This window comes from Bombus terrestris, chromosome 8 (genome assembly GCF_910591885.1).
Source record: "Bombus terrestris chromosome 8, iyBomTerr1.2, whole genome shotgun sequence".
Classification (NCBI taxonomy): Eukaryota; Metazoa; Arthropoda; class Insecta; order Hymenoptera; family Apidae; genus Bombus; species Bombus terrestris.
Genome location: NC_063276.1, coordinates 6,260,829 through 6,282,207, shown reverse-complemented (window position 1 = coordinate 6,282,207; position 21,379 = coordinate 6,260,829). Strand labels below are relative to the sequence as shown.

At 43.1% G+C, this 21,379-nt stretch overlaps 1 protein-coding gene across 1 annotated transcript in view; it reads left to right on the top strand.

Annotated features, from left to right (window-relative positions):
* LOC100649812 (chaoptin) overlaps positions 1-21,379 on the top strand; it is an 89,039-nt gene that overhangs the window by 1,491 nt on the left and 66,169 nt on the right. The window contains exon 2 of the mRNA XM_003397291.4: positions 3,444-4,095. Coding sequence (XP_003397339.2) covers positions 4,023-4,095 — 73 coding nt within the window. The 5' untranslated portion in view covers positions 3,444-4,022. The remainder of the gene's footprint in view (positions 1-3,443; positions 4,096-21,379) is intronic.

Below are 21,379 nucleotides of genomic sequence, written 5' to 3'. Positions count from 1 at the left end.
GAATGTAGTTTCGCTAAAATATAACATTGTTTAGACGATCACGAAGCTGTGCTCCTTTTTCATGTATATTATATCGATATACAAGTGACTGTATAGTGCAATTACGTCGCTGATTATGGACGGCACTTTGTGTAAAGTGGAGTGATTGGAGGATGAGAAGTTGATGAAGAGCCGTCCTCGCAGTAAGTGATTCATGGTGACTCGTGTTTTCGTCAAGGAAACGAACGTAAGTGTCAGAAACATTAACAAGTAGCGGAAGCTCCAATTGTAGCAATTCTATTCCTATTACTATTCATTCCAAGCTTTCGCTTCTAAAAGAAGAATGCACTCGGCTGCAATTCGCAAAATAGGAACACGGATAAAGAATAAAAGTACGAAAATCACAGCTAAGCTACACGCTATAGACACCTCGACTTTTCATCTTCCGTAACGTTGTACCTCACGTCAGTATCAAGGCCTCGATTGTTGAAATCGAGAGAAAATCGATGGTCGACGTCGGGCATAATACGCGTTGTTCCGAGCGAGGAACACCGTACTCACTGCGATTCGTTTCACGTTTTAACGCGAGCTTCGCATCATCAACGACGATCATCCGCGAGAGCAGTGTCGTTCGATTATCGACTTCGCCCAGGAAACCGATTTTTGTCGTTTGAAACGCGTGGGCGCCAGACGTCTCCTATGACAAACGTCCACGCGATTTTTCGTCGACGTTCAGCCGCAATTCGTAAAAAGAGATCGCGAGATAAACGTTTCGATCGATCCTTGGATACATTCGTTTCCGGAGCTCGACCATCAAAGTCGTTACACGGGTTTTCTCGCGTGCAAGTGACGCGTCGTGACAAATCAAGCGACACGATATCCTGATTTTATTCCTAGAAACACACGCTATGCACTTCGCCGACTAATTAAAAACCTGCGTCGGAAGAAGCTGAGAAGAAAATTGCTGTGAATCCCTATTTAGAAAGCACATCCGTGACCTACAGAATCAGTCTTGGAAATGGATAAGATAAAGAGGTCGTAATTGGAAAAAAGACGAGACGAGTCGATGGAATCGCTATCAAAGGAATATCAACAGCGTCGCGGCATAAATATGTATACGCGTTATTTGCATGGCAAACGCAGTGACGATCTTTGTTACCGATATCGTGATGATCGCCGAGGATCGCTGCCGATCTCTGACGTCACGAGGCTGAATTCTGCGAACGAAAGAACCCTAGCAGGCCACCAGTATTTCGCTGCGGTCTGAATTTTGATTCTCTTCTGTCACATTTTAATGCGCAGCCATACACGGCTGGGCATCGACCGTGCGCGGTGCACGCGCGTGCATTCCTCCGACATATCTCTCACCCGCTATTCCTCCTTCGATTTGCACCCTTGGGAACCACCTACTTCCACGGTTCTCGAAGATGGACAGCGTCGATTTCGTTTCGCCTTCGTGTCTGATCCATCTTGATCTCGCTAAAGAAGAATTTCACAAGGAAGCTAGAAATTTGAAAAAAATTACGAATCTTGCATGCAAATGGAATAGGTGAGCTGTAACGTATACGTATCTTTTATTGATGATTTTAGGGATCGAAATCATCCTTTTGAAGAAGACGCAGAATTTTCTCTTTCTTTGTTATGTACCCCGAGAACAGTGAGAGATATCTGGAAGAAGATTAGATATCTTCTTTTTCTGTCTACGATAACATGTGAAAATTTCTTTCGAAAAAATCAATATCTTTCGAGTTACTCCTACCATCAGCTCTTAGAAGTTGAATTTTCTTCGTAGAAAAGGATATTAGGTACCTTAGGAGTACGAGGAAGCTTTGTTATCGCGTATTAGAAAAGAAAACCAGGCTAAGTCAATCATTTGTCCAGGTAAATCCGACAACGTGATGCTTGCAAAGCCCACCAAGGACCATTAAACTTCTGAGACGACCCTTAGAACGTCCCCAGTTTCCTAGTTCTGAAGCGATACCGGTCGAAGCATCGCTCCTCAAACGATCAGCGATCAAAACCATAAAACCGTGGCAGCCGGGGCGGGGGGTTGCGTACTTCGCCAGCGTTTTACGGCTTCATTAAGTCGCCGTTACGAGGTGGATACCAGAGGCTGAACAAAGTGAGCTGAACGCGGCGCAGCGATAAACCGCGCCGATTTATGAATACCGTGAGAACCTTAACGATCGTTGCTAATCATTTCTAGGATGGCAGGATGGTCCTCGTATCTGGCGAGATTACCGCGCAAATTCGAAAAGCCGAGATAATGGTGGGACCGATGGAATTCTCAGCACGAGATCGCTTCCTCGATGGATCGATGCTCGAAGAAACGAGGGCAAATAAAATAAACCGCTTGTGGCTTTAGAAATGCATTAGCCTACTTTAGTGGTGCAATGAAGTAGCTGCTCGTTCAACGAGAAATTGGCTATGTTTAGAGCGGAATTACGATAGGTTGTGCTGATCTTTCCGATTTACGTATATACGAGATTTTGATTAATGTAGCAACGGAATGTTTCAATAATTCAGCGTTCTTTCCCGACAAACGTATCTACGAACTTCGATGCCAGAAATCCCTCGACGCGTTGGCGCACGCGCGCGAACTTCAATTAGCGGTCGCTGGCAATTAACAATGTACACGGTACTCGTTCGCCGTGGCCGAAAATTCGGAGGAACGGCGGATACGCCGCGAATTAACGATTAAACCGATCGAACCGCCCCTATCACCTCCATTTTTCCCCCACCCCTCTGTGCCATGTACATGTCGCCGATTTATCTTCCCGCATTTTTCCCTTCGTGGAACAATTTCGGGAACCTCGCAATGGGAAACAACGAATTTCATTCAATATTTTCCACCCTTGCTCCTCCACCACTCTTTTCCCCTCTCTCGATAAGCAAAATATTATTACTTTAATCAATCCTGTCAATAACGTATATGTTACACGAAACATTTTGAAATTTCAGCTACACTGTTGTGAGACTCCGCTATCAAGATTATGCCGATAAAATTTGAAAGAAAATTACTTAAACAGTCAATATTATATTAATAAACCTAAATATTCAGTAGGATGATATTTAACACTCGTTGTATGCTTAAGATGATTATTCATGCTATATACTAATTCTCTGCTAAATATCTGTCCGCGATGAAAATATCTCTCAATTTCTATAATACATTCTCTATATAGAGATTTGTTTCAAACTTTACCGATTTAACGTGTTTCGTCCTAGTGTCAACGTATAATATTTCTAAATGTATCGTAACACGTATAATATCAATATAGAAATTTTCTATGTTACACGTTCAAGTACTTTCACGAGCCAATATACATTCTCATCTCAAAAAGTTCACAAGGAACATCCATCCAGTGTGACCCAACCAGTCTGCCAGGCAATTTTTCCGTCCTGGCGCAATTAATCGTTAGGATCGGTAGTTTGCCAAAATCACCAAATTCTTTATCCCACAGGCGGATGCCGGGAACAACCACGACATATCCGCGGCAATCATCCCAGGAATTCGACGAATCTACCGAAAAGACCAAGGGAAAAAGGAAATATCTGGGTTAAGCAGTCTTCTACCAATTCAGGCAGCGAAGACCAGCAGATGCGTTGAAGATCCGTGACCTTCGACTTGTTCGGCTGAAATCCAGTCGCACGGTGGACCGAAATCTGATAAACGAAAGGGTGTACCAAGGTAGATTCAGCAGAAATCAATGTGGATCGCGCGGTACGATGAAAATCGTGGGCAAAGGCGCGCCAACGTTTAATCTCTGCATAGTTGGGCGAAAGTAGACGATGCTTGACGCTCTTCCATCGAGTGTTTCTGCTCGGAGCAGCACCGTGACTGACGTTCGACTGGCTCGTTGAATCGATCCGGCAAACCCGGCCGGGTTATCGCGCGCGATTGTCGTGTAGCAATCATGCCGATCGAACTGGCCAATCGTTACTAGAGCGGTAACGGCGATGGCTCGTCGTGTTGCCGATCCGGGGACGATTGATCTTGGTGATCGCGCGTGCTAGTGACTTGCCAGTGTCAAAGTGGAATTATGCTAGTGTGCATCGCGACGTCTCTGCGGCGCGCTTCGCGCTTCTTGCCCTCTTCTCTGCCTGCTTCTAAGGGTAAGTGTCATTTTATTTGCGCTTGTAATTTTTCTTTTGCGACGACTGAGTCGCCAATCAATCTGGACGCAAATATTGGATTGTTTCAAAATCATGTACAATTTAATATTAGCGCATCGTATATTCAATCATTTTCAATAATTCGTGTCCATTACGTATGCAAAGCTTCGTAATAAAGATAGGCATTGTGTGAAAATTATTCGTTAGCATACAGAATCGTGGCTAATGAAAAGTTTCATGTTGAATTAACACATTCGTTGAATGTTTTAAAAAGGATTTAGGAATAGAATCAGTTGTGAAACGAGTTGACACCAACAAAGTTACAAAACGTTGTAAACTGTCATCGTATTCTGATAGGATGATACTGTTGCGCCGATTTGATCCTGGAGAGTGCCGCGTCGAATGTCGTGTCGAGTATCAAAAGATCGGGAGCTCGGACACATATGGAATCATCGCGGGACTCGTTCTCGAACACGGCCACGCCTATGGTCCAATGATTCTCCTCTGTTTTCTCGACGTATTTTGCTTTGATAGAGCTTAATCCGTTTATACCCGCGAGGTCGGAGGCTAGCTACCGAAAGGGAGGCGGCTGGAAATTTTCAATCAACGGATCGCTCGTCCATTTGCCGGATAACTTGTTTTCCCTTTGTTTGCGAATTCGAGCTCGAATTTCCCGCGCGTTCCCGTCAGCCGGAATAAGGCTAAAATCTCTTTGCGTTTACTTGTTTTTCCATCGTCCGTGTTTTTTTTCTTTGTGAACCACCGCGACTAAATGCGTTTGACGCGGCGGCTCGTCGGGGAAAATGTGAATCGCATCAAAAAGTTCCGCTGTCCACGTTCGATCGTACTTAGGAAAGAAATACCAAACTTGAATCGCCTGACTTTTGCCCAATTTTGAAACTGTTCAATATAACTGTAGAACGTTTCATTGAAATTCACGCGGATGTAAGATATGAACGAAAATTCGGATAAAGAAGATCTTAAATATTTATATAGCCAGCGGAGAGAGGAACATAATCGAGCCAGTCTCAAAGAAGAACGTAACATCCGATGATATTCACGAGGAAAGTGTACGCACATGCATCAAAGTGTCGGAAATTGTTTTACATTTTACTTGTTCGCGGATCACACGGCCCCCGTTCAGCCGATCGGGAGCACGTAATCACACTTCACACGCGTGACAAACGCTATTTGTCTTCAAACTTTGTCGTAGTCTCCGCGAGTGTATGGGAATGCGCCAACTTCTTTCACGCTTCTCTTCTCCTAAACCATTCGTTTTCCTTTCCAGCATGGAAACGTTACCAGACCGAATACGATGGAATAATATGAAATTGCAATTATTGTTTACCTGCCATGACAACGACATAAGGCGTGTATTAAAAAGATCGAAATGAAAGATACGTATATTGAAAAATATAAAATACAGGAAGAGCAAAAAGCTTTCTATCGATATATTTTATGCGAAATCACTCAAATTCATAAAAAATCGTCGTCTTAAATCCATACAGTTTCTGAGAAAAATTAGGAATTCAACATTTTGTCTATTTTGGTAAATTTGGGACTTTTTATATATCTACGAAGAAGCGAAAGAAGGGAAAATGTAGAGAGAACGCAATATATCGTTACGTAACGTGTATGCTTGAAATGACAATGATTGGCCGAAATTCGCAGAAGCAATGGCAATTAGAGAAGGAAACGAGTATTTCATCGCGTCTATCGATAGCATCCTCGTCAAATTTACAAAACGAATTACCCGATAGTTGAAAATCCTTCAAGTAATTAATTGTCCCTGATTACATCGTTAAATGATCCGGTTCAAGCAGAAACGATCGGCAGCGGGAAAATTGCTCGGCTCGAATTCCGCGGGCAACAGAGAGAATTCGCTTATTTTACCGAATCGCGTTGATACCGGAGTCGAGATAACGGTCGTATTTCCAGTCAAAAACGAAATAGCTAATTAAATATTTTTATACGAGGTTGAATTTCGCTAGCCAAACGATTCATAAACTACAGATTCTTCGCTCGTTTCAAGTAGAATCGTAAAAGCTCGCCGAGGCGAATGTACATAGAACAATTAGAAAGTCGCCGAGTGGTCTAGCGTTTTGTAGCTGTCTGGCAGTTTCACGTACCGATAAATACTCCTTCTCCTAATTGGACAAATAGGCGCCGAGTACGAATAAGTTATGGGAAGCTGTTCCCCTTCGTGCAAATAATTGACTTCTGTCAATATTTGGACACGAGTCTGCATTTATTTTGTTCCGACCTATGGAAATTGTCTCGAGTCGAAACAACGACGTGTAGTGTTGATAAAGTTAGTGGAAGAGAATTCGTGAAATTTCACCGAGAGACACACTGGCTCACGAAAGTCCCCGAACACTTTCTATGGCAAACATTTATGTCCACATTGTATGTATCGTATAAAACGTTTTAAAATTTCATTAGCGCTATAATGAGACACGACTGTCACGATTATATTGTTGGAATCTGAAGGCGATCTGGGAGTGTACATAGAAACTACGCGATATTTAACAACATATAAATCTGTGATATAACTTTACGATATAACTTTTCCAATATAATCATAGTCTCGTAAGAGTGCCAATGAAATGTCCAAATGTTTCGTATAAATGCTAGAAATGTTTCCACAAGTCTTGGTACACTTTCGTGAACCTGTGTATATACAAAATACTAAGAAACTCAAACCATCAGTCAAAGATGCGTTTTCGATACTTTCAAGAGAAAGATATTCTCTCGTGTGTCTCGAATGATGCGAGTGAGATGCGGAACTGTAATTAATTAATCCAATTGCTGGCATCGGTCGAAGAATTGCCCGGTGACATTTGAATTGCGGTTGGTAACGCGATATTTGCCGGCCACTCGAAAGTGCAGCGCACTTTTGGTACTCGGCCAAAGAAACGTCCGGCCGTAAGACGTCCGACCATTCCGATGCATTAGCGTATAATTTATCTACGGATGGCAAAGATTTATGTACGTTGCATCGTGCATTACGAAATATGAGTTTACATTGTGCACTTCCTGTGTTATATCGCCGAAGTGCAACGGACCGAGAGCGGCCCCGGATTAATATTGACAGTCGACGATACTCGCCTTTCGTTCGAAACAAAGATACGCGATGTAAAAGGTCCGCGAAGCTCAAAGGGATTTCCGGTTTGTTTGAGAACGCGTCGTTCCTAGCGAACGTTAACGACGGAAGCTTTTAATACTTTTTTCCCGTTCTCCGAAGGGAAATGCCTTTATCGTAGAGGCTGGTCAAGAAAATTCCCAGGATGTTAACGCTGGCTCGGAGCCTTTAGCAACGCCTTTAATGACATTCTTTGGCATACGAAACGGTTCGGGCGAATTACCAAAGCGAAACGCCTGTCAGCCGACTGATCTCCTCGAGAGAGCAGGCCAACGCGATGGTAATTGCACGAGATCGTTGTAAACGGCGTTCTAAGGGTTTCTCGGTGCATTCCTCCACGACCACAAGCATTACCATCCCACCCAAATCTCAGCTTGCCAAGGTCGAAATTTACGCGCTTATCGCCCTCCCAAACAAGCTATTCGCCGCATTTCAATGAGTCCAACACCTTTTAATGTGCAATCGTTGTTTTTTATACGAAAGAACAGTACCAATGATCTGAATTAGGAAATTATGTTTCGGGAGCAGCCAATTAAATTAAAAGCAATTTAATCAAAGGCAAATCACAATTCAAATACCTTTGAGGTGGCACGCGATGGAAAAGCTCTCGGGCAACATCAATTATAATAATTATCCGTTGAATATGCAGAGAAAACGTGGCAGAATATAGCGATACAGATGACACAGTTTCCGGTGATCGGTATGCAAGCCGACAAACAATATCAAAGTGACAGGAATTTCGAACTTTCAACGAGCCATTGTACCCGATACTATATAATATTAATTACTCAACTTCTAACGAATATAAGTTATGCTTTAACAAAGCGATCTTGACGAGCTCGTTAGAGTATCGCGCTCAGTTTGAAATTAACGACCCTCCATGATTGCCTGTAGCTCTTTGGCTCATTGTTCGATTATTAACAGTTCAGATATTGTTCGTGAAACGTTTAGCGGTGTACGAGCATCGACTGATTACTCTTCGAGCACCGGCGAGACCTTCTATCGTCATATCCGACTTCTCGGGTTACTCCTCTTCGGATCAAACTATTCCCTGTTATATAAAACAAACTTAACTTCGAAATAGAGCTCGTGTCGCAAATTCCTCGCGCACTAAAAAATGTCGACCGTTATTAGCATCTTTCCCTTGCGTTCCTGATTTGTGCAATGAACTTCTATGGTATATTCTAATATATCTTCTAACCTTGATATAACGATAAGCTACTGAATTATTTCACTGCTTCGTCTAGAGAAGTCTTTGGAATTCGTCGATAAAAGTTATGATACATTTATATGATATGAATGTAATATATTTTATGACGTATTTATATAATACATGTCACATTTATAGAAAGCAATTGCATGGAAAGGTCGTATGGGATTCACGAGACACAGTCTGACCACCACTGGCACAAATCCCTTTGAATTTTTCTCGAAAGCTAAAAAGATTCCAAAGGAAATAAAGCGAATGTAATTTACAGCCTATGCCGTAAGTCGTCGAATCGTCGAGATTAGCTCGACAACGCGATGGCAGACCTGCGTCTGACACCTGCAAGGCAAATTAATTCGCGACAGCTGTCTCGGTCGTCAGAGACCGATTAAGTGGTGGGTGGAGCTGAGCGGTCGTGTAACAAATTAGGTCTGGTCCGACTGGGTTGCTACATTGGGACGGCTCGCGGAAATAGCGATCGCGGGGTCGTCGAAGCCGCGCTTCGGCGTTGGCCAGATAACCTGACCGCTCCCACCGATAAGCGAGTACTCGTCGCGGCTTCATTATCGCGCGACAATGGGGTCAGATCGCCGCGATTCCTGCCCGAAACGACTCCACGATCCATCCACGCGGTCTCGATAAAGCGGCTACGGATTTTTATAATCGCTCTACGCCACTGTTATCTGGGATCATTCGGTTCCGCCATCCCGATAATGCGTACGATGGATGTTGTGACCAATCTAGTTATCGACGCATAATTCTTTCTCTGGTATTTTTAATGATTTCGATAGAAATAGCTTCGTAATCTCCTCCAATGACGATATTATCCGAAACAAGAGAACAAAGTACGGTAATAAATTGGAGATGGTAAAAATTGTAGCTAAAATTGTTTTACTTTCAGCTAAAATACTCCAATAGCGGAACGTTGCAGGAACGGTTAGTCGAACGTTTATCAAGCATTAAGTGTTTGATCCATACTTCATCCGACAATCGAGCAAATATTGACGTATCATGAGGAACGCTACAACGAATCATTCCAGCAACTAAAACAATTTGAAACGCAACAATGTTTATTTTACCACGACAAATACAACGCGAAAGCTAGACTTATATGTTGGTCCAATTCGTTGATCGATAACGAACAAACTTGGGCATAACCGCATTTTCTTTCAGCGATGCGCTTTTCATCTAGTAATCATACAAACAGTACATCGGTTCGATGTTTCGCGCGAAAAGCTCAGTCAGAGTTAAGGATTATTTCTGGAAAGGCAAGCGGAAAATAAACGACGAATCGATGCCCGTCCTGCGTTGCTGGATTATTTCTGGATAAACCCAGAGATGCATCCCAGCCCGTTGTGATTAAAAACCAATACACGTGAAACAATAATCAGGTCATTAGAAGTAGCCATGATTGGAATTGTTCCGGAAGCCGGTAGTTCTCAATCCGCGGTATCGAGTTTCGAAAATTATTTTGGTACGAGTGGTTATTAGTCGGGAACAAAGGGGAACCCCAAGAACAGCTAAACAGCCGACGAAAGTTGCTCGTGCAGGCAGAGCAGAATTTCACCATTCACCTCAGTTAACAAGTATGCACTTATTTTCCACGTGAAACAAAACAGATGAAAATTATATCCCTCTCTAGAGATACGATGTGTTCGCTACGGTCTCGTTCATAGTCACGACGGAACAATGATTTTGCGTGAAACGTTGCTCCTTTTATTCCACGATATATGCCAAAATACTGTAAATAGTCACTGTAAATACTTTGTAAAGAAACAGCCGTGCGATGCTTTCAATATTTCATTGCTGTATTTACGAGTTCATTTAATCATACGTTCTCGGGTTTCTATCCGTTGTTACGAATGGTTTAATGTTAATTTCGAAATAGCTCGCGCGCTCTGAAGTATCGATGGATATAAGCTACTCGCGAGCACGAAATATTCCCCAAAATAATATTCATTATCCTCGATAGTAAAACTAGCGCAAAGCTTTGAACTTTCTTCGTCTCGGTACCTTAATTTCGCGTTGCTCTGTGGAGGAATCTTTGCCGAGTGCGCTTCCTCCGTAGCCGATAGCACCCATGAACAAAATAATCTCTGAAACGCGGAAGTATATTCCTTCTCGCGAGAACGGGCTGGGCTAATTAATTAGAAGCGTTACGCGGGTTACTTCGAGGTAATTGCCCGGTCGGCGCGGCTATACACGAGTTACGCTCGAAGCTACATCGACCATTAATTTCAGGGAAAATACGGAGCCACGGGTGCACGGGTGGTAAAAGCAATAAGTTCTTTCTCTGAACTGTCTACGAATTGCGTTCCACACTCAGGAGACGAATAAAATGATGTTTTCAAATTAGAGTCATGGCTGAGAACAAAATTTTCTCTTTTTTCTATGGAACCTAAGTAATCGTATTCTTGGCTTTATCTCGACTATGTCGCATAGAAAATGGAGCAAAGGAGTCCGCCTTGTGTACGAGTTCTTCTTTTTACCTCTTTCTGCGCCGTTTTCTACAAAATATCCTGATAAAACGCCACTCGTGGAGATAAACGGCAAACCGGTGCCGTGGAAATTTTCTGAGACGTCGCGTCTCGGCGTTCGCGTTTCATCGTCGATTGGTCTCTCATCGACGACGTCGGCGTATTCGTCGTGTCGCTCTGGGAACTCCTAACTCTTCCACCTGCGCTTATTCTTCTCCTTGTGTTTTTATTTATACATTCGTCTTGTTCGTTCGGCTGCCTTTTTACAGGCGCTCGGAGCCAACAAACACGTTTTCAGACTCACGATCACGTCTCTTCTAGGTTAGAATAAATTCGCTGGATGGCGTAAAAAGTTTTATCGATGTTTCGAAATACAACTGCCTCGACAATAAAATTTGCACGAATGCTCTGCAATTTGAAAATCACGAAAATGATGGGTGAAACACGACATACGTTAAACATAGAATGTCTCGTAAAGGTGATGCCAAACTATACAAGCACAAACTTACAAAGCATGTAGTTCGTCGAATCAAATGAAAGTGCCTTAATGAACATGGATCCAATCGATGCAAATATCAATGCACGTTTCTAATTGTGCAGACACAACGATTCGATAATCGGCCTTACAACCGTCTAGGTTGATCGAATCGATAATGAAATTCCATCGGGGTATCTTTAAACCGCGTGCCATATTGGCCGTAATAGAGGGGTAGGAACGCGGAATGGTCGAGAAACGAGAACTCCATCAATCCGTTTCGCGGTTTGATTGAGTGCCAACGGAGACCTGTCAGCGGAGACTAGCATAATATCTCGCGTGTGATAATCGAGTCTCGAATTCGGGAGAACGGTGGTCGAGGATTACAGATGATCGGGCCTCCGAATTACAGAATCGGGAGCTCTCTCGCCTCGCTACTAGTAGACTGTTCTCTCGTGTATGGAAAATGATTCCCATCGTGTTCGCCGCACGTATGCCGTCTCTTAACGCTTTGATGGACAGTCTGTTGAAGGAAATACAATGTACCACGTGTGCCGAAACTCGCTATCGAAGCCGTGGCATCCTTTACAGTCGAGACATCAGTGTCCAGGACATGATTGAAACGTGAGTCGTCTGAAACGTGGCTGATGCGATGCGATGCGTGGATTTATTGAAAAATATCGATCAGGTATCGTGGAAAGCTAGCACAAAGACGCTTTCACTGTGAAATGCGAACAAGATGTGCTGTAATGATGAATGAGCCACCGAGAAAAGGGAATGGATGCGTGGCTGATCCTGAATGGCATTTTTTCCCTTAAGTGCTGACTCAATCCCTGTTCGTGGATATTGAAACGTGTTATCTATCGAATCGTTTCGATGCGAGACGATAGAGAAGATGCTCATGTACTCGTAGTAATACCACGAAAATATAAGCAGGACTTTGACAAATTTTCGATATTTTTATATCGATAGAAAAATCATACCATAAGAATTTTCAGTCTCGACTATTTCTAACGGTACAGAATAATATTACCAACCAAACGAACGAACGAGGCTCATTCACAGGAAGACGAAATAGCAAAACGAGTTAAGCAAAGTACCTTCTATACATGTTCCTTTGCAAACGCTGGCTTTTCAACGAGTCAGCTTCCAGCAACGTAAATGCCTTTCCAGCAGGTTACCTCATACGCCGTTTGATTAACACCATGGAGAGTGTGTGGACGGCGCGGTTTCGGCATGCTGCACGTGACACTACGGGCCTACCATCCATTATTCTGTCCTCTCTTCGCGCGGCGCGGCCCTCGCATTCTCTTCGCCGGCTTAAACTGATTTTCACCGGTACTCCCGTCGCCCGCGCTTCTCTTTCTTCCTTTCAACGTTCCCGGATGTCCCGTTTATAATGGCTGGTACTAATCGAGACAGCGAACTCGTCGCCGCTTTAACTGTCAGTTTTCTCCACTCTCTCGGTTTCATTTGCTAAAACGTCTCTCCGATTACTAGGCCGTCCTTTGTCGAGAACTTTCAACGGCCGAATAGCGTAATTAATATTTGAGAACGACATTCCGCAAATAGAGAAGTAATTTAATGAGGAACGCTTTGTCGTTCGAGCAACACTCGCGTTCGCGAAACGCTCTTTCTAACGTGCAACGAAATAATCCCGACGTTCTCTGTCCATGTCGCGTTTTGCAATTCGTTTCTCAAGAGTACGCGTTGTTTTTCTAAATAAGTTTCATCATCGTCGTTGGACGAAAATTTTTACGGTTCGCTGTGAACAACGAACGAGGATCGTCGAGTGTACGCACCTCGAATATTTTTCGCTTTACCATTATCTCATTTAGAGAAGTAATAAGTTTGACAGTGGTTCGTGTTCGCGGTGGAAGATCAGGACTCACAATACCGGCCGGTTTTTTTCTAAATGGTTTTGCTCAAGTTTCCAGCGAAATAACCAACGGCTGTCTTTGAATCCTTTCGCGTCCTTTGACGAATGGCTCATTTACCGGCTGCGAAAGAAATTAAGCGGACTACCGATGTTATCATAAATCCGCTCATTCATCGCTTTCCGCGAACTGTCTCGCGTGAAAGCTGAAGGCCCGCCTGTGCGCGCATAAAATGCAATTAAGGGCGAAATAAAAAGACGAGATTCTAATAATCTTTCAGCTATTGTAACTATTCGCCGCGATCAAGTTATCCGCTTAACGCGTTCTATCGTCAGCCTACTATCAACTTACTAGCAGAAAAATGGTAAAAATGGGAACGCTGCATTGTGTGAGACGAACGATCCTAATCTCTTTACGCTTCGTATATGTCGCCGCTGAAAATGCTATTTAGATATTAATCTTAGCATGTAACCTGCTCCTCTTCGTCAGATATTTATTCAAGGAAAGCTGAGAGGCGTGTTTGTGCAAACAGAGTGTGTTTGGACATTTTCAACGATCGTAAACTTGCGAAATCCGTCTTTTGTGCCCTTCGCTTCCTTTTTCATTATCAGCGTCTCTTCTTTCGTTTGTTCGTATTTCTCTTCATTTCCTGCGTCTCTTGACGTCTCTTCTTAACGTTCTCCAAAAGAATTTATATATACAAAGTTAATGAAGCAAACTTTATCGCCAGACGCGAACAAAGAAAAAAAATAACGGGTGATCTCAAAAAATAACGAAGTACCTGTGGAGTGCCACGAGAGAGTAAAACGCGTCTTCGTCGTGGCAGCACTTTTTTGATTTTGATGGATCACATTCTGCTCGCGACGATCTTTCAACCTGCCTTCCTTCGAGCTACTTCTTTCCTCGTTTTATTAGCCGTCTAATGCTAGCGCTAAGCAAATGTCCTCGATGACAATGATGGACGCGAAATCGTTAAGCGGCTCAAATGGTTAAACCAAATTCAAGAGACGATACTTTTACATCATTTACTGGTTCTTCCTGCTGGGAATAAGACTGACACGAATTGAAAATCGAGATTGATTGCAATTATTTCGATGGCAAATCGGTGTCGAACAACAAATCTGCGTCGAACAGCTTTCGAACAATTTCCACCGTGACAAACACGATGCTGATATCGTTTTAATTAATTGCGTTCGATAGCAAATACAATTGCACATGATACCGCAGTTCAGACTGTATCTATGGAAACTTATCGTAACATGTGATTATATTAGTCACCTAAGATTCAACGTTTTTAAATCCAATCTTGAACTTTAGGGAAAATAATCAAATTTGTTGAAAAGAAAACTGAGAATATATCGTGTAATTTATTTCCAACAAGAAAATGATATCAAAAACAATATCAAATGATCCTATCGTGGAGCTATATAAATTAGCAAGATGAGCTGTCAATGTAAGTACTCGATATACATCAAGTTTATCGCGTCGCTAATAATAGTATTAATACTCAAATAGTTCGTTTCCAAACGTATATGATAGCTTGAAAGTTGTTCATAGCGAAATTTATCGATTTACATGACAAACTACTTAATTACACTCAAATGTCCTTCCGACTCGAACAACCCTACGTTATCCTAGATTTTGATTTGTGTAAACGTCTAGTTACAACGTAACACCGTGATCTACGTCACCATACGACCCACCCTTAATTCATCTGTGGTCCATGTGAACAGCCTAACCGTGGATTACCCTGGCCAGTTACAACCTACCGCCGTGATCGTAGCAATTCCGCCATAGTTAAGAACCATGACCCACGACTCCTCTATATTATCCGAATGCACGAAACATCGTGAACCACGACAGGCTACAACACCGGTTACCTCGCAGCAATGGCGCATCGTGAGCCACGCAACCGTGCGACCTGGCCACTATCGGCCACCTTTGACCCAACTGGGACGTGCTAACGAGTACGTCAGCTAGAACGAGACGGAAAGCCCCGTGTTGGCGAGGGTGTGACGAGAGAAAGAGTGAGCGTGTGCCTGTGTCGGAACAGCTGTTTCCGCGCGATACGCTTTCACGCATGACGTGAACCCGGCGCTATCTATCGGATATTCTTTCGTTGTCACGAATTTTCACCTACCGTTATCCGGTATACGTCGTGTCATCCCTTTCAGTCATCGCGCTGTATGCGTTCGTGGCTGAGGCTGATGCGAGCGCACGGACACGGAATATCGTCTGGAATACAAAAGCCTTCTCATTCGATTTGACACAAGTCCAGTCACGATTTCTCAAAAATGATATAAAAAACGAAAATATAGTATGACGAAGGCCAAAAGAAAGCATGAAAGAGGAGAAGAGAGAGAGAATTAAATAAGAGAGGATAAACGAGGAGAGGGTAAACGAGGAGAGGAGAGGGCGAATAGTTGGTATTGTTGCTGATGCGCTGTTATCGTAAAAATTACCCCTCGGCAGAATCGTAAATTGAAGAATGTGAACAATGGAAAGGGGGCCAGCGAGGAATATCAATAACGGATGAAAAATAGATACACCACGGTTTCGCCTGGACGAAAAGGAACAAAAAGTGGAAAGGCTCATTGGCACGAGTGGAACTTTGGGGTTATATCGTTTCACGGCAACCGTACGCTTTTCTGTGACTACTCGTGTATATGTTCATATAGTGCGCGTATATATGTATACATATGTATAGACGTATATACACACCTCTGTATTACCGCGGAAACCCCGCTGGGAATGACCAACACATTACAAAGGTAATATTATAATGAAGGTTATATTCAGCGGAGAATCCGCTTTTATGGATTCACTATCCGGGGTGCTGAAAGTCTTTAAACTCGCTGCGGCTGTGATCAAAGAACGACTGAGGCCACCCGTGCAAATTGCTCCGAGATAAATCGATGATAGGCATATCAGAGACGCTTCTTTTCATCGTGTTATAGTACAGTATGAAACTCGGGGATCGCAAAGTTTCAAACTTCCTACGAAGAGCATTACTTCTGCAGCGTAGCACTGACAAATTAAACTCAAACCAAATTCTTGAATCTCTGCATATCTTCGCTTATCGAATTTCCTATAGGAAAACCTTTCCTCGCGTAAACGACTTGATCGACGCCTGCGAAACGAGTAGCCAGCAGTGAGTGCCAAAAAAGCTGAGATCACGTTGGATTAAGATCCCTTTCAGACAGCAACAGTGTGCTCGCCACGCGGACTAGCCGTCAAAGTGGCGAAAAATGCTGAAAACTTTACCAACCACCGCAGCTGCTGTCGTTCCATAGACTTGACACGTTCCTCGCTCACGATCCACGATCGTTGTGCATTTTTCAATCCGACTACATTCATACATTTAAATTGGCCTGGGGGAGGCTTTTATAAATCCTGGAATACCGTTAAATCGGACCCTGTATCACCAACGTAAAACAAACTCGCGCGAGAGATCCAATACATCCATCGTTCCGTCTCGTGGACGCGATTAAATGGCCCGAAGTGAAATTTTTACGAGCCGCGACTGCCTGTCAAGAGATATCGCAAGATCCGCCGTGTGTTTTGCAGACTATCGGCCGACTCGATTGGCCAAAGAAATCCTGGAACGTAGCCAACAGGTTCCAGAGGCTGCGAGTTTTGGCTGACCTCGGCACGTCCGTCTTCTAAAGATGGATTTCCATCCCTTCGGGACCTTTGACCCCACCATGTGGCTCTGCTGTCGCGGCCAGTTGCATTCTCCATTGGGGTGGAACAATTCCGTATTCGCTTATGCACACCGTTGCTTGAAAATTGCTATAATTTGTGCGGTGCAAAGTAATTGAAAATTTATAACTGTGATGTAATTGAAAATTTATAGCTGCGAAGGAGAATTGATGCGGAAAGTCTCAAGCAACTGGACGAGGTTACGGCTCTAAAATAATTCAATACGAAATATTTCAATAAACCAGATTAAATGGTATGTGTTAACCACTTTCGCTGCATGTTCGTTTGATTTTTTTTATAACCAACACATGCGTTTTTTCGTTATGCGTGTTCGTTAATGCTGCTAATCGATGAAGTCTTATTTTTAAATTTATGATAGCGTCAAGTTTGCGGGAGTCTATACATTTTGGGAAGCGAGTTAAACCGCTTGAATTGTTCTACCATTACAGCGTTATTTTGAACGATTTAGAAGGAAACAATGTGGCGGAAACATGAATTTCATTTATTTAGTTGTTTAGTCGGGAAATTGAAATTTCTGCTGATTAACAGCGGAAAAACAGATGTCTCTATTAAATTAACTGACAAGTGGACGATGTCAGTCACAGCGGCTACCTTTTAAATCGGATTAAAATGAAATTTCACGCGTGCTCGGCCGTGCAATCTGGTCTTTCGCAATCGAGGCGCACTCGAATAATTTATTGTGAAGTCGGTTCTGTGTGGTTTGTCATAGTTCTGCTCGAGGATCTTGTCCACGCGTGAAATACTGTCATAAGGAGATTTCGATGCATAAATAAGTGCATTGTATCGATTCTTTATAATATGTTCAATGGTATAAAATAGAGAAGGTACGGTTTTTGGAGAATTCAGAAACGAAATTTACTACATTAAATTAATTTAAAGTATTTCACGAAATCTCATAGAAACCTTTCATCAATATACGATAAGCGTGATACGAAATAGAATTTGGAATTTCATTGGTAGCGTAATAAGACAGGGCTATCGTGATTATATTGGCAAAATATGAAGGTCTCTCTTTACTGATTATATTAGTTATCGCTTATGTATTATTTACATTTAGTTATTGATTACGTTAATATGCCCATATTTAGTGGGATGATCTTTAGTATTAATTACATGTTTAATATCGAATACTGAACAACATTTGCGCTTTGGCATTAATACCAAAGCAATAATGAATATGATGCGCACTTAACAGTAAGTTCTTAAATATTTACATGAGCTACTATATGTGCAATATTAGCAAACCGAATATCGCAACCTGATGTCCGCGAATCATACGAACGCGTGAGCAATTTGGCACGTGGCGGGTACGCGGATTCGCCGTCGACGAAATTTCGGTTAACTGCGTCAGTCGTCGAAAGTAGTGCCGGCAGACAAAACGTTGTAATTAGAGCAGTAATTGCCCTGGTGAAAGTACAGAGGAAGAGAACGCGTTATATTGTGCGCGGGAAGAAGAGACAGAGGAGGGAAGAAGCGAAATCAGCCGCGGTACCGGGGCAATCATGGTAATTACTCGTGAGCATGTACATTACTGTGGCGTCCAGTGTCTCGAGAAAAGGAGCGCCTAGGAGCGGCTAGATTTCGTCCACGCCTCATTGCGTCTTGCATCTCATATTGTTCTCATCCGATGAAACAAAGGTCAAGAATTTATGATGTCGTCGTTGCGAGAACACATCTTCACGGACAAAAGAGTTGCGTGTGCGTATGCAGAGTGTAGCCCAAGGATTAACAGGATATATTTGTCGCGATATCCTATGGGTATAATCGAGCAAAAAATATTACAGTGAAATATTGACACGCCATTATATTTATTATAGAGCATTTTAAATCAGCAATATTTATATATTTTTGTTGTTTGATTATGACCACGAAATATAACGGCCAAGCTTCGCTGTTAAACAGTCTGTATAAACGCAATTGTGTCAACGCGATCGTGACTCTATTTGAATAACGCGAGCCGAAGCATGTAATTAGGCAGTATAACAACGCGTTAAATCGTTATAAGCGGTGGAGGTTCAACGAAATGTAGGACGCTCAGCGATGAGAGATATTGATCGCTTTCTGTTCGAATGGATTCTCGATATAAATAGACCAGTTGCTTCTTTCTATCTTTTTTCTTTTTTTTTTTTTTGGTCACTGCATAAATGGACCATAAAGCGAGTCTAACGAGGCTCCACTCTCGAACAACAAAGCTGCTCATCACCGAACCACCGGCTTCCAAAGAAGATAGGTAATCCCCGATTTTCCATCGATAATGCGTACGAGGCTACAGTCGTCTCTCAAAAATTGATCGTGAAATTTCGTAGCGTGGCTCGTTCCACCTGGAACGATCGCACAATGCCTCTCGATTTTTCTGGCGTGTGCTAGTGCGAGAGGACGAGATGTGCGCGAACTGAAAGAAAAATTCCCTGGGGGTGTACGACGAGGTCGACCACAAAAGAACGCCTCGATACGCTTTCGAATCGTTTCATTGATTCCGTGTTTCGCGGGCAAGAAGTCGAGACCAAGTCGAACCGGTTATTCCCGGGCTCCGGATGGAAAGCCCAGGCAACCCCTTGCGCGCCCCACGGTCTGCCTCCTCCTCGTGAAGAAACACAAACGTTAATTTTCCGTTAATAATTCAGAGACATTGGCGGTTGGCCCCTCGGGCGTTCGAGTATTCCGAGTTCCACCGGTTATGCAAACTTGTCCCAGTGGTAGTAATTTCTCGCCAAGTCGAAACAGAGGTTCTCTCTCTGGCGTCGCGTGGCAAAAGTGGTCGGGTTATTAGTCGGAGCCTGTGGTGTAACGCCCGGTCCGTTCGACGAGAACAAGAAGATACGTCATAATAGACGATGTTAGTTTTTAATTACACATTAAACATTTGCACAGCCGTGAGGATTCGTGTCGTTCCCACGAACGCTTTCAACGCTACCGAATGCCCTTTCTCTTGGCACGTCCGCCATTCGATCTTCACGCTTGTTTACATGCTCTGAATGGTTATCGCGCTCCTCGTGCTTTTTCTCGCTGTCGTACACTCCCAGGGGACGGCGATCCCCATTCTAAAAGTGACTTCGTCGCGTCGAAAACTTCTGCTTCTGTATCTGCGTTGGTGAATTGAGACGTTCATTTCGGAGAGGAAATCGAGGGAGCGCCAGGGTTCTTTAGATTCGAGAAATTGATCGTTAACGCGTTCCTTTCATGGACGTGTTAGCGGAATCTCCTCCAATGGCGATGTTGGACGACTGATGGTGACGCAACGATGACACGGAATCGGAAAGGAAGGTAGGCTGGCGAAAGGGAGCGAATCCTTCACGGTAACTTTTATTAGAAAAGTTCGCGGTGTCGCATCGAATTATGCACACAATGATCCGCGTCGTCGGGCTTCGACGGAAGATTTCTCGAGCGAATGGCGTCAAATAACCTCTGACGTTTCCCTGCTAAACGACCAATATTGGATTCTAATCGTGTATAGACTGTTTCCGTTTCGTAAACGAACAATTAAATAGAAAATATGTAACTTATAATACTAAGACACAGATTATAAAACTCTTACATTTAAAGTAACTTTAAAAAGAAAACAACTGTAATAATGACGAATGTAAACACCTGATGGGCCTCGTTCAACTTACGCACGCTAACTGACCGACCAAAAAATTCTCAAAAAATATCTACGTCCATCGAAAAAGCTCGGTGAATGTTATTTTAAAATTATTAGGAGTGCTATAGATCAAATAACTTTATCAAATAAGATTGATACTTATGTCCCAAGATACTAGAGTACGTACTAGAAGAAATACTATATTTTCTCTTCTGGAAACATCAGAGCAAAGCATAGTAATTGCTGAATTCTTGAATTATCCAAGCTTGTAATGCGGAATAGCAACTCATCTGTCAAATGATAAAGTAAGATAAAGTAAAAGATAAATGTAATAGTAATAACAATAACAATAAATATCACGCGTTGGCATACTCAGACTGTTAGATACAGCTAGCCAAACTTTCTCGTATTCTCACACAATGAAACCCGAAATAGAGCGTAGTTAATCCATCCGTCAACCAAGTCGACGAAATATCTTCTCCAAGCTACCCACATCGCCCGTCCTCGACAGAAGTCGACTAAGCCATGCACGGATGAAATTCGAGGATGATCTGGATCGCGTGTAATCGTCCACAAGGTCGCAGGCGACTCGTTTCCATTGGCGTCACCGTGCTAACGAGCAATTACAGCGAGTCCAGGCTCATGGAGGGCGGGTCAATTTTGCAGGCGCATCGATCGGATTGTGCAACAAGTTTTCAACGACGTGAAAGAGAATCGATCGAAGGCTCGACTCTGTCTGTCCGCCCTTTTAGTCGTTCGTATCGATGAGAAAGCTCGGATTTGCAGCGGGGCATAAATCCGAG